Genomic DNA, 13,841 nt, shown 5'->3' with positions numbered 1-13,841 from the left:
TTATCTCTCACACACTTTTTCTTGTCCTAAGCAACATCTTGGTTCTACTGAAAGTCCTCCCTCTGACTGTGATTGGTCATAATTACCACTTGATTTATTCTGAGACTCCTCCCCCTGACTGTGATAATTATTTTTACAGTGTAGCAAGAGATATTACAACAGTGTTAGTGTGTGAAAGCTGTAGAGAAATATGATATTTTGTGTGTGTGTGCTGGTAAATGTATTAAGTGTAAGTGTATTCTCGTTTATAATAAGATTTTTTATACGTTTCCACAGGAAAAGGCTCTACGGAGAGTTAATAATAGAGATTATAGGATTTATGGAGGAGGACAATTCCATACGGATCATAAACTTTAAGCTTTAATCGGTTCACAGCAGCGGGATGAGCTGCGCCACTGCAGACAGAGTAAATGTGTGTGTGTTTGTGTGTAAAGAGGGTTTAAAAGGCTGTATCACTCACCATCTGCTTGCTCCTGACTCTGTGCTGACTTCCTTTCCCTCTCCTCACTGCATATGCACACACACACACACACACACATTATTAGTATTTTCATTTCCAGTTTCTTCACTGCAAACATGACTTCTGACCCACATCTAAAATGAACAATAACTGAGTCTAACAATAAATGTAGACTCCATTAAGCAAGCTACCATATTTGGGCTCAAATTACTTAATTAAAATAGTGTATTATTATACCTAATATCCTAAACAAAGTATATGCTTATAATAAACTTATAGAATCAAATGTATTGTTGTGAGCTTATTTGGAACAGGGGCATACTTAAGGGATACAAATGTTCCATTTAAGCACCCTCATAATGTTTTTCTTTTTAGATTTTCTTTTATTTAGAATTACAAAACATTAAGTTAAATATTATTTAATTAGAGAGATTGAGTTTTCATTAAAACATCACTTATCTTGTTAACTAAAAATGTCTGAATGGAGATTTTGGTGAGCTTAATAGATACGCTTAGCCTAAATATAATCATCTGTTATTGGGATTGTGAGTATCAGCACTGCCTCAATATAAAGCTCCTATATTACCTTTACAGCTCTGCTACTCTGCTACTAATACTCATATTACTACTGCTACTACTAGAACTCCTACTAATACGACTAATACGGTAACACTTGCAGTGGTGATAAATAAACTCCTGATTTATTTAACTAACAGAGTATCAGTAAGACATTAACAACATATCAGTGCAGTAGCAACAGTAAAGCACCTAATGCTGCATAACCCAGCCTTACCCAACCCTAACCCTATGCTTGGTCCTAATCCTAACTGTAACCTTAACCCAAAGCCTAATCCTAACTCTCATCCTGGCCCTAGTCCTTACTTTAACCTCAACTGAAAATTCTAATAATAATCCTCATTCTGACCCTAATCCTAACTTTACCCTTAACCCAAAGCCTAAATCCTAACCCTCATCCTGGTCCTAATTATAACTTTAACCTCATTATGAAACCTAATCATAACCTTAACCTCAATCCGAAACCTAATCCTAACTCTCACCCTTACTATAATCTGAAGTTTTACTGCACCCCAAAGCCCACTCCTAACTCTCATTCTGACCCTAATCCTAACCTTCACCTCAACCCAAAACCCTAAACCTCGCCCCAGTTCCAGAATGGTTTCAGCAGCTTGTTGAGAATGTTGAGATGGTCTGTATTAAATGTGTTAGATGATCAGTGATCTTTCAGGTGAACATCTACAGATTTGAACATTTGGACACTCCAAATAAAGTGAAGAACAGCTGAATTAAGCAGATGTCTTCAGTCAATCTACTGAATGTTCGGATGCTGCAACATCATTGTTGGTTGATGTTGTTGATATGTTACTGAGAGTTTGATGAGTGTTTATTTCATTTTAAAAAAGCACCAATACAAATAAAGTGTCACCCATATACTAATACAATGTATACAATTACCACTATTACTACCCATGCTAACACTATTACTACTAATTACACTACTGCTACCGGTACTACTAATAATAATACTACTACTAGTATGAATGCTTATACTAATACTACTACCAAAATTAATAATACTATTGCTACTACTAATAATAATAATACAATGATAGTAATAATCATAACTAAATATGCATTTGCTAATGGAAATGCAAGCAAAAAGTAAAAAGAATGTGAATTAAAAAAGTACATAATAAAAGTATTAGAAACATATTTAATATAGATATATTAAAAAACAGCACATGGAGAAGTGTGAGTCAATATGGCTGTGGATTAGAGCTTGGGGACTTGCCCTGAGGGAGTACATGCTGTATGGTGGCTGTAAGACAAAAGAAAAGAACAGGGCTTGGGTGGAGGGACAAAAATAAATGGGAGTTTATTGGAGCAATGACGGATGAAAACTGTAAAAGAAAAAAGAGAAAACTACAGGAGAAGTAGAAGACTATTATAGACATATTAAAATGATTGTCTACACAATCACACTAAATATGGTTTACAAAAGATATAGAAAAGGTACTGATAAACAGATAGATGGATAGAAAGTTATATTGCTATTATGATACCATTATAAAACTACTACTACTACTAACATGCTTCCAACACTACTAATTATTACTAATAATAAATGTGATGAAATGGTTTAGACGGCAGCCTTGACTAATTTGCATCAATTTTAACTTAATATTAAACAGCAGTGTTTAACATTAGTGTGTAACTCTGTCTGACCAGACTGTCACATACACTCGTCTGTTTATGAGTGGACGTGAGGAATGAGGGGTTTGGACGTTACTTTGAGCTCAGAGCGAAAGCTTAACCTTCATTAACCCCAGAGCTGCAGGCTGGACAGAAACCCAGTTAGCATGTGCTGCTAGCTACCTGATTAGCCCAGCAGAGACGGCGCATTCTGGAAAGCCCTCCAGGTCCGCCACACCGAGGCTGGATGCGCTGCTGTTCCCATTTCTGTAACACACACACACACACACTGTCAGCTCTCAGTGCTCTCTCTGTGGCTGGGTGAGGGTGAAGTGAGCATCCACATAGCAGCAGTGACAATTTTATGATGTGAACAGGAGTGGCGACACTAACAGCGCTTGGGCTCCAAGCAGAGCGAAATGGCACGCTATGAAGGCTGTAGGGGTGTAATGATTCACAGAATGGACAGTCCAGTATGATTCGGCGGTGTTCACAGATGACTTCAAACCGTATTGTAGGTTAAGCTAAGACACTTTTTAATAATAAAAAAAAAAAGTTTTAGTCTTTAGTCTTTTAATGCCAATATAATAAATGTGATGTGTAATGTAGTAAATACGCCAATAAATACAAAGTCAAACTGAGTTTGTGTTTATTTACATTTGCATTTTTGGGCATTTGTAGGCTGTTGTCAATCACTGTGGTAAAAAAGCAATTTGACCAATAGTTGCTGTATGCAGGCACGTATACCCGATAATAACGAATTCTACACACAGAAAGTGTGGCGACTGTAGAATCAAACACTGATGTAAAAAGTGAAATTCCAACATTTTACCCAATTAAGCAGAAACAGATTAAAATGGTCTTTTTCAGACTGTAAAATCTCATGAGTGAGTAATGTTTCTGGTCTACTTTAGGACCATCATCATCATTACATCCTAAATTTGGAATATATTTGTAATACCTTGCTTAAATGCGAGGAAAACAGAATGCTAATAAAGGCTGCTATGCTAAGCACTAGTTTTCTTGGCTGTGCCCTAGTCACTATATAGTGCACTACTTTGGGGTTCCGCTACTTTGTAGTGGTGTCCAAAAACACAAGTGCCAAATTTTCAGTACACTGTAACAATCTCATAATACACCAATGTACACTAATCAGACATGAAATACCCATAATCCATCGCATTGTTTGGTTTGAAGATTCGCACACAGCTTGTGGTTGGACAATGGTTCAGACTGTTTATGCGAGGCAATCTGCTGTCACACAGCGGTGAGGTCACACGCATAATGCTGTGTCCAAAAACGTCCACTACCTTGTTGAATTCTGTTCCCTACAATAGTTCTCTATATAGTGATCTGAATTTTTGTATGTGGGGGGTAATGAATAGGGTCCTTCTTTTAGTCCAAATGTAAACACACCCATGAAATGTCTGTTGGCTTCAGGGATTTACAGTTTCAAAACACAGTAAAAGCACTTATACCATAAACAGGATAGTTGGTCATATCCCAGTACAAGTTTAAAGCAGCACTGCAGGGTCAGGTCAGGTTGTTTGGATCCGTGTCGTTAATTATTATTCCAAATGTCCCAGTATGGAATTCTCTCAGTGTTTCCAAAAATTGTAAAAGCAATGCAAGTTTCTACCACTTTTACTGCACCACTCACTGTAACAGTACCTTCAGAATGGCGTTGCAGTGATAAAAAATAAAAACACACCTGACCAGGTGGACTGAACAAGGACAAAATATAATACATAAAAATGACTATATTGTTATCCAATTTATAGTCATCTTATTTTTTTTATGTCAGATTTGTGCAGAGTATCTTGTCCTGCAGTTCATTGTGCTTTTGTGATTAGGGCTTATATACAGCTTTTTGATCAGACACACAGATTTACAGACCCCCCACATTTTAACAACAACCTGGGATACAATAGAAACTGCCAGACAACCACTAAGCAACACCATGGCAACCACCTGGGATATCATAGCAACACCATAGTCACCCACTGGGAAACCATAGCAACACCATAGCCACCATCAAGCAATCACTTAGCAACACCACAGCAACCACCTGGGAAAACACAACACTGCACAAGTAACTAGAGAGCAATGCACTGTTAAATACCAAAGGACTGTGCCACACAGTCTGCATGACATAGCTGAGAGGTTTATTAATCTGACCCCAAACAAAGTAATTATAAAAAGCCCTTGGCTCTGCAGACAAGGTCAAGTTTGAGGTTGTGGGTTTACATAAATATCTAGTGGCTAAAGCCAACAGGATATGAGCAGAGGCACCTGTCCGCCCGGTCTGAGACTCTTCTTCCTCTCCAGCCCAAAAAACGTTACTGCTGTCAGCTAATGGACACTAATGGAATCTCTCTCACTTTTGGGATTTGCATTCTCCCCTGGCTCAGGCTGGCTGCCCTGTGAGTGTGTGTGGGCGAGTGTGTGTGAGGGGGAAGGGAAATGTTGACTAGCCAAACGCAGCATGCGTTAGTGTCCAGTAGGCAATTTAATCTCATTTGGTCTAATGTTGTGTGTCTGCATGCTGACTAGGTCAGAGCTGTGTCTGTGTGCGTTTGTGTGAGTGCTTGCCATGAATTATGCCATGTGTGTGGTGTGTTTTAAGCTGTTGCCTTTAGCTGGGGGTTGTTGATGCACTCTTGTACTTGGCTGATGCTTCCAGCTACATTACAGCCAGTCAGAATTAAGTCCAGCAGGGATGTGAATGCGGTGGATTAAACTGGAAAAGTGAGAGGAATGTTCTAGGCCTAGTCTTGACCCTGAACCTGTCCTTAACCATGATGCTGATACAGTGTTTACACAAACACTGATCTGTACATGACCAGCATGAATTGCCATGGAATTACTGGAATAGTCGTGTGACTGTAGTGGAATTTGTTCATTTAAAAAATGTGTAGTATTGTGTGACAAAAAAGGTTTTTGTGCTCCTGGACTCCCCTTACAGTGTAATTGCCTTTACTCCACTGACAATAATATAGATCGTACTCATGGACAGCTGTATGTGTGCTTTCATTGACAGTCTGAAGTGAAAGAAGCATGTGGTCTGAAGCGGTAGAGTTATATTATAGGTTTTTACACAATTAAGCAGCATTGCACAGACCTCTCTCCCCTCCATCATAGACATTTGCATCATGGACATTTACACTGCTACCACCCTCATACAAACTCTTCTCACTGCTGCCCCTCAGGCAGAAGGCACCAGAGCATCCAGGCCATTACTGCAACAGCTTCTACACATAAGCCATCAGACTTCTCAACACACAAAAACTGAGCTAAGACCCCCTCTCACCTCACGCAAACTTACACACATAATGCACACTCACACAAACATACTTCATACACACTCACATACACATTTCTATTGATGCTCCCACCACAGGCCTGCTTGCACACTTATCAGGTTACTAAATAGTGTATTACATAAAAACTGTTTATACCTCAGTATCTTCTGTGTTTACATATCAAACACAACACTGCACTAGAGAGCAATGCACTGTTAAACACCAAAGGACTGTGCCACATATTAGTCTGAGGTTTATTAATCTGACCCCAAACAAAGTAATTATAAAAAGCCCTTGGCTCTGCAGACGAGGTCAAGTTTGAGGTTGTGGGTTTACATAAATATCTAGTGGCTAAAGCCAACAGGATACGAGCAGAGGCACCTGTCTGCCCGGTCTGAGACTCTTCTTCCTGTCCAGCCCAAAAAACGTTACTGCTGTCAGCTAATGGACACTCTAATGGAATCTCTCTTACAATCAGTAACTTCTTTGTTCACATATCTTATAAGCTGACTGCGTATATATGCCTATATGTTATAGCACGTTACATCCCTCTACACCTTATCCCCACCATACACATTCAGTACTGAGTGCTGTCTGCGTTAGACTGTTCTGGGCATCGTATTTATTGTATTGTTCTGCTTACATGGTTGCACATTTCCGTGTTGAACCACAGTGCTCCACTGTGTACTTGTACTCAGATGGAATGACAATAAAAGCCTCTTGACTTGACTTGAGCTGCTCCACCAAAGTTCCATAGTGCAGTAGCAGCGCTCCGGCCTAGACTGTTGCTTTAAAGTGTGAGTGAACTAAAAATAATTTTTATAGGCTATAAACCACTTTTAACTGCTCCAAACATGGCAGAAATGTAGTTGCATCTGTAGCCCTGCCTCTATTCAAAGGATGGGTGGGGGTGACCTTCCAAATTTTGCTGCTCCCACTGGTCACTGTGGCTACGTGTAAAGTAAAAAAAATGTCTGATAAACCCTGCCCACATCTTACTAAGTCCCGCCTCCACACTTTTGTTATCGACCCCCTAGTGTGCATTTTTCGAATGTGCCGAGAGGGCTGCTGATGATGAGGGTGAATCTACTGTTTAAAAAACTGAATGGGAAAAACTGAAAAATGGCTTTTTCCTCAGAACTGCTGCTTGAAGTGGTTGTAAATGTTGATATCTTTCCAAATATTTGGACTCAAGCATTACATAAAAGACTGGCTTAATGGTGAGTAAAGCAACTTCGGTTATGGAGCAGCTGGAGCCAGGGGTAGCATTAGCGTTTAGCGGATGTTGCTTTAATGGAAGAACTAAATGGAGCAGCCTTGGAATGGCTGGTAACGTATGATGGGATACTGGAGGACTGACCCCTCGCTTAGCTGAATAAAGCTACTGGTGGTCTCCTCTTGAGGATCTTCATCAGGGGCCACCTGAGCCCAACTGCCTGAGGCACTCTCCTCACTGCTACTACTGAGAGAGCGGCAATCCCCCTCCGCAACTGTAGAGGGCACGGTTGGGTTCCTGCTGCTGGGGGGAAAGAGTACATGGCATAACCAAATAAATGGTGTCAGTGTTCAACTCTGCTTGTTTTTTTGGGAGCTGTCTGTTTTTATACTGCTATGACACCAGCATCTGTTAGAATAACACAGCAAGTAACCAAAAGTATTTAGACAGTTTATGTTTTAGGACAACGCATATTGAAATGTTTTTGCTGCGTTAGGAATTTATTTTAGTCCGCAGACAAACTAGAACAATTCTTTTGTGTTAAAGAAAATTGTTGACTGTGTAATTTTGCTAAATCTCTCTCACATGCAGATCAAAGCCGCTCTGCTGAACTGAGACGTTACCATGGCATTCAGGGTTGTGCAATTTCAAAGCTCCGCCACAAGCTCATCTGCTGCACTTCAAATCACATGAGCATAAGCTTTACCCTCAAGTGGTCTGTATAAATGTGTATACATGCAGTTTCCTTTAAACTTACCTGTTCTGGCTCGCTGCTACCTTCCCTCCGCTGCTTTGGGATTGGACCTGGGTGTGAGATTCTCTGCTGTAGCCATGGTCCCTCTCTGTACCTCCACACACTTCATCCCTTTGATCTGGCTCAATATGGATTAGTGGAACCTCCCTCTGGGCTTGTCGTGTCGGTCCCCCACACATGGACCCATGGGGACCTTCACCACCTCCCTGCTGTTCTGTACTTGACCGGCTATGACCACTTCCGGGCCGAGACTGCCTGAAACCCCGCCGCTTCTCTCCAACCGTAGCAAGCTTCTGATGACAAGCCGTTCCTCCATCCTGCGGACCTCCCAGTAGCGACTTGCCACTCTCTACAATGTCAGCAGCTAGTCGGTTGGCGAAGAGCTGGACATGAGGCTGGGAATCAGTGGAGTCCAGCTCCATGCTGTCCTCTGAAGGCTCTGCTATAATCTTGTTTTTACGCATCAGAGACTCAATGGAGCTGGCCCATGTCTCGTGGATGAGCATGTCCGTAATGTGGTCCGTCTGGCCGCGCTGATACAAGCAAGAGTCAGATTTGCACAGGCTGGTGGATGACACAGAGTTGGATGGGTAGATGTTAAGCAAGTCGCCATGAACATTTCGAGCAAATCCATCAAATGAGTTCGCCTTGATGGGCGAGTTTACACTCAGCCTGGAGTCAGACGATCGTCTGTCCGGAACTGATGACTGGCGGATGCAGAAGGGTGTTCTAGGACTTGGTGGCAGTAGGCTGTTGCTCCACTCTTTGGTCTTGGTGATGCCATAGTCTTTGTTCTCCTTGTCCATGTCTTTGAGCATAAAGCGGTAAAACTCCTCAGTAATGCTCTCTGTGCTAGACTGCTTGGACAGGCAAGTGGATGTCCGGACATTGAGGTGTCCGTTCTTCTTGCTTGCAGCCTGCTGAACAGCTGCTGCAAGGATGCTGCTGGCATTTTTTCCAGCGTAGTAGTCCAGAAGGAGGTCAAACTCACGGCCCTCAGTCTCCATCTGGTTCACCATGAACCGAGAGAACTCGTCGGTTATACTCTCACAGCTGGACTGCTTGGATATTGAGCTTCCTCGGCTCAGGTTGTGACCCAGTCTACTTCCTAGCCCAAGAGTGTTTGGTGCGCCAGAAGGATCTGCATCCTCTTCTGGGATACTTTCATAGCTGGAAGCTTTTCCGCGACTGCTCCACCTCTCGCACTGCAGCCGGCTGCGGGATGACTGGCCCTGCTTGGATGTATCCACCACGTTAAGCTCAGGACAGTTCATGATCTGGGCTGTGACCTCTGAAGCAAAGAGTGCAAATGGGTCAGAGGATGTTGGATCGTCCAGGTTGACAGTCTCATCAACTACGCGGTTGACCAGCCGTTCCATAAGCTCAGGCTGCTCTTCTGTTTTACGTTTGATCTCACTGAGTCGAGGCGGCCGGTGCTTTTTGACAGCTGCAGCGCCATTTTGTGTTTCTTTTCTACGGAGAACCGCAGCTGTCCGGCAGGGCAGAAGGAGGCCTTCGGATCCCTCAGATCCACCCTTAAGGGCACAGAACCAGGGCTGCTTACTACTCGAATTCTCAAGGCATATGGCTGCCAGTTCAGTGGCCATAGACACCACTGTGGTTGCCAAGTCCTCAGCAAAGCATGTGACTGGAGTCTTGCATTCACCCTGCTCCATCCTAGGTATTGAAAGTGCTCCGGCAGAGGAGGAGTAGGATTGCAGCGTGACTTCTCCCTCTCTCCCAGCTTTGCCTCGGGTGTTATGCAAAGGAGATCCCTCAGTCGAGGGAAGCCTAGAGTCATAGCTCCAATCACACTTACCCAGCTGGCCCTGCAGGTCAGTCAGTTCTCTAACCATGGCAGTGTTTATTCTGCTCTGAGCGAGTCTGCAGGGCTCCTTCCCAATTGAGTTTAATTCACTCTCCCTCTCCTCCTGGTGGCTCCTCTGCTCTCTTTCGCTCTTTGGCAGAAGAGAACAGCTATGCATCTCGCTGGGATTATTAGGCCAACTGGACTCAGTCAAAGACTGCAACTGGCTTAAAGCCTCTTTATCAGGCTTGGTGGCAGGCTCACATTCTTTGGAGCCAACTTTACTCCCTATCCTATCAGCTGACCCCGGAGTACATGTCGAAATGTCACTGATTTTCCTCGATGTGACACAAAGGACATCAAACAGCAAACTATTCACACTCTCCAGGAGAAAACCCTGCATGTTGATGGTGTCTCTCCCTTCAAGCTCTTTCCTATTCCCAGCTTTCTCCAGGGCATATTTAAACACGCTGTCTGCCACTTCCTGGGTAAAGTCGTCTGCATCTAGATGCTCCTGGTATGACCTTCTTGGACGTGTGATCCCATCTATGATCTTGTTGTGTGTGGTCTCCAGGAAGTTTGCTATACTAGTGTAGCTCTGTCTGTGGGCCAGCACCACCGAAGCCTCTCTGAGAAGAACCTCGGCCACATTGGCCCTGAATGTTTCCATGCAAGTGCCCTCTGCTACATTGCAGTGCAGCGGAATGGCTGTGGAGGCCTGGGCTGCAGAAAATAGCCCCATAGATGCCGAGAACATGTCACCTAAGTCTTCGGTTTCAGTAGAATCCTCAGTCATGTCCACCACCGCAACTGCTCCGGCCACCTGAGCCATGCCACAGACAGCGGAAGAGAATGAATAGTCTCCTTGTTCAGTCTCGCTTCCTTCTTCATCATCAACATCGTCCTCATCTCCTGATTCAAGTGTAAGCCTCTCTGTGACCTGCGGGGTGCTGATTGTGCCAATGACGCTCGCGGCGCATGCCAGCGCTACTTCCACTGGCTTAGCTGAGTGTCTTTTTGGGGATCCATGTGAGTGACGTTTGTGTGATTGCGCTGCCGGCTCAGCTTCGTTCTTGTGCACTCCCTGATGTTCGGACTGCGTCCCAGGCCACTCGGCCGCTTCATCACAGTTATCTGGACTTTGCACAATTACAATTTTTGGCAGTTCGAAAGAATGGGTCCTTGCCCTTGTGGACCCCATATGGTGGCTCACACAAGCTTTGTGTGGAGAACTGGAGATACTAACTGCTGCTTCTGGGACAAACGACGGTTCATCCTGAGAGAGGTGGATAAAAGCGTCCTGCAGAACAGACTCAGCGAGGTTGGTGGCGTAATGTCCGGCCGACTCTTTGGCGCGACGGCTGATGTATTTGGCAGTGCTGCTGCCTCTAGTGGGTGCAGAATAAGCTCTGGAGAGTTTATGTGACTTTGAGGAGGAGCAGAGTGTATCTGAGTCTTCGCTGTCCTCCCTGTCCACCATACTTTTCGCGTGAACATGTCCCAACTTCAGCAGCTCCACTGTCTCTGCTGAAACAACACCGTCTGCATCTACAGCGAGAGAGGCAGAGAGAGAACAAGAAGAGAGGGAGGGTGAGGAGGATTAATGAATATTCAAATGTGTGAACATAGCTTAGATCAGGAAAACTATGCAGCAGAACTCGGCTCATAAAACGCTACGTTAATAACGCTTGCTTAACTCAAGCAGAACCGAGCTGAGCTGTGAAAGTGAATGGGAAAGAAAATCTGCACTCATTTGCATTTCATTTTGTTAAGCACAACAGTCTTTAGTGATTTACATTTGTGTTTAACATCTGCTAAAAATAAAACAGTGACACTTACTTGTCCCCAGGCTTATTTAACCCTTTATGGATATTTATTTATTTATATACCACAGTTAAAACCAACGTCTAATTAATTGCACCATTGTCTCATTTACACACAAACACTGACACAGCCCAAAGTCTCAAAGACCACAACACCTTCAACAGTAACAAAAAGACAATCAATAAGGATATGTTTTGAGCATGGATTTAAAGATGCTTTCCATTTTTTCCAGCTGGAAAAGATTGGAAAAAATATATTTTTGAAGCAGCAGTCACAAAGGCACAATCCGTTTAGTTTAAGTCGAGTCCATTGAAAAAATCAGAAGTGACAAAGAAGCGGACCTCAAAAAAGCTTGTAGACAGAACATATCTTTAACAATATTTAGATGCAAGACCATGTAATGCATTAAAAACAATTAACACCACCTTTTACTGGGCTCATGTAGAGATGCTAAAACTGTAGTAGTCTTTTCTTTGTACCAGTTCATAATTGAGTTAAGATACTGTAAGTCTCAAGATACAGCACCCTACAGTGATCTAATCAGGATATAACAAAGGCATAAATTATAGAATCTGGGTGTGAAGTCCATACATTTTGGGGATTTAGAGACCTTTCTGGTAAGAATGGGTATTTGCTCCACTGCTGCACATCTCAATGCTTGGGGGCCTTTATACCCCTCTAGCCCACGCCTGGCATTAGACATGGTGCTAATAGGCTCATGTTTATCTGCTCCAGAGAGTTCTATTCTATTGGAAATACTTCTCTTCAGGGGCTAGACAAGCTGTGTGTGTGCACATGTGCATATCTGTGTCAGCAAGCTGAATACATTCATTAGAAGGGGTGTCCGCAAACATTTGGACATAAGGTATGATGACAATGGATAACAAAGACATGTCTTTAATGACCCTCAGACATGTATAAACATGCCAACTCATAAATGATTAAATAAGATCCTTTACACACACACACACTCAACATTCAGACCTATTGATCCAAGGCATATATGCTAACTAGCTATTAGCTGAACACTGACGCTGTCCTTCAGCTTTAACAAAAAGCTGCATTTTGGCAGAAAGACTTGTGGGAATGTACTGTTGTCAGTAAATGCCAATAAGATAAAGTTAAACTAAGCTAAATACAAACTGCATTGAAGCTGAATGTCTGGACCTGCAGCACTACTGAAGCTCTAGCCTGAACCGAGTAGCAGCTTTAACACATTAAACTACAGCTGTTAAAGCTGTTTTTTTACATTTGCACCATTAATCTGATGCTCTTTCCTGGCCAGGAAATCGAACCCTAGTCTGCATTGGGGAAAGTGATTTTGTTACCCACTACTCTACAGTACTATTACAAATAGCAATACTACTATTACTAATAAAATATATCTGTATTACTTAATCTTATTCATTTATGATATTTGGAAAAAGAAAACTCCTTAAACAATGTATATTTTAAGAAATAAGCACTATTTAAAAAAACTTTGACAACATAGTATTTATAAGTATCTATTAACAGAATATTTTGTCTTGGGATGTACTGTCTCTTTTACAGTACAGTATTAGTCATTCTGGGTATTTCCTTTTTAACGCTTGTCCTTTCAACATTTAGAAGACAATTTTACTGAGCGGACAGAGCATCAGCCCCTCTTCCCTCTATTGTTTGCACGTTTTGTAAAATGGGTAAGAGCGCCGGCTAAATGAGTGAAAGCGAGGGAAGAGAAGACCGTCTAAGAGCGAAGGTGACAAATGCTATGGGGTGAGAATCAGTGATACATCCACTGTTATTACTTAACCACTCTGTCTCCCCCACTGTGTCCACTGGCAGAGGCTATAGCCCATGAGTAAGCTATCAATATCGCATAGCTACAGCTATCTCGCTCACTCCCTCCACTATCACCCCCCACCCAGTGCAAATCCCTATCTGGCCCAATCTCATTATAAATATTGCATTGGCTTTGAGGAGAGCATAACCTTCACACAGCGTTAACTGTAATTCCATATGAGAGATTAATTATAGATTAGCCTTGCCTCATGGCAGCAGCGTGGAGTGTCTCATTGCCTTAATATGTGACTCAAGGCTGGTCACACCGCACGCACTGATAGTCATTGATTTGGGAAGTGTATGGGCCTTGGGCTTAATAAAAGCTGCTTAATAAAACAGCACAGCTCATTAGACCATTACATAAACACCACGTCATCACAACTTCACCAGTGTTATTATTATTACTGTTGTTGTTGTAGTAAATACGTTTCCAAAGACAGTACGTA

At 42.6% G+C, this 13,841-nt stretch overlaps 1 protein-coding gene across 3 annotated transcripts in view; it reads right to left on the bottom strand.

Annotated features, from left to right (window-relative positions):
* The window catches only part of sphkap (SPHK1 interactor, AKAP domain containing), a 57,036-nt gene that overhangs the window by 6,946 nt on the left and 36,249 nt on the right, over positions 1-13,841 (bottom strand). Inside the window, exons 7-10 of one of the 3 annotated variants that reach the window (XM_072694814.1) lie at positions 7,947-11,298; positions 7,334-7,492; positions 2,855-2,938; positions 461-507 (exon numbers count right to left, since the gene is read on the bottom strand). In XM_072694814.1, the coding sequence (XP_072550915.1) occupies positions 461-507; positions 2,855-2,938; positions 7,334-7,492; positions 7,947-11,298 (3,642 nt within the window). The remainder of the gene's footprint in view (positions 1-460; positions 508-2,854; positions 2,939-7,333; positions 7,493-7,946; positions 11,299-13,841) is intronic. The other 2 variants (XM_072694815.1, XM_072694816.1) reach the window with 2 other exon arrangements.

Source organism: Salminus brasiliensis, chromosome 13, assembly GCF_030463535.1.
Source record: "Salminus brasiliensis chromosome 13, fSalBra1.hap2, whole genome shotgun sequence".
Classification (NCBI taxonomy): domain Eukaryota; kingdom Metazoa; phylum Chordata; class Actinopteri; order Characiformes; family Bryconidae; genus Salminus; species Salminus brasiliensis.
This window is presented reverse-complemented; position numbering and strand designations above follow the sequence as displayed.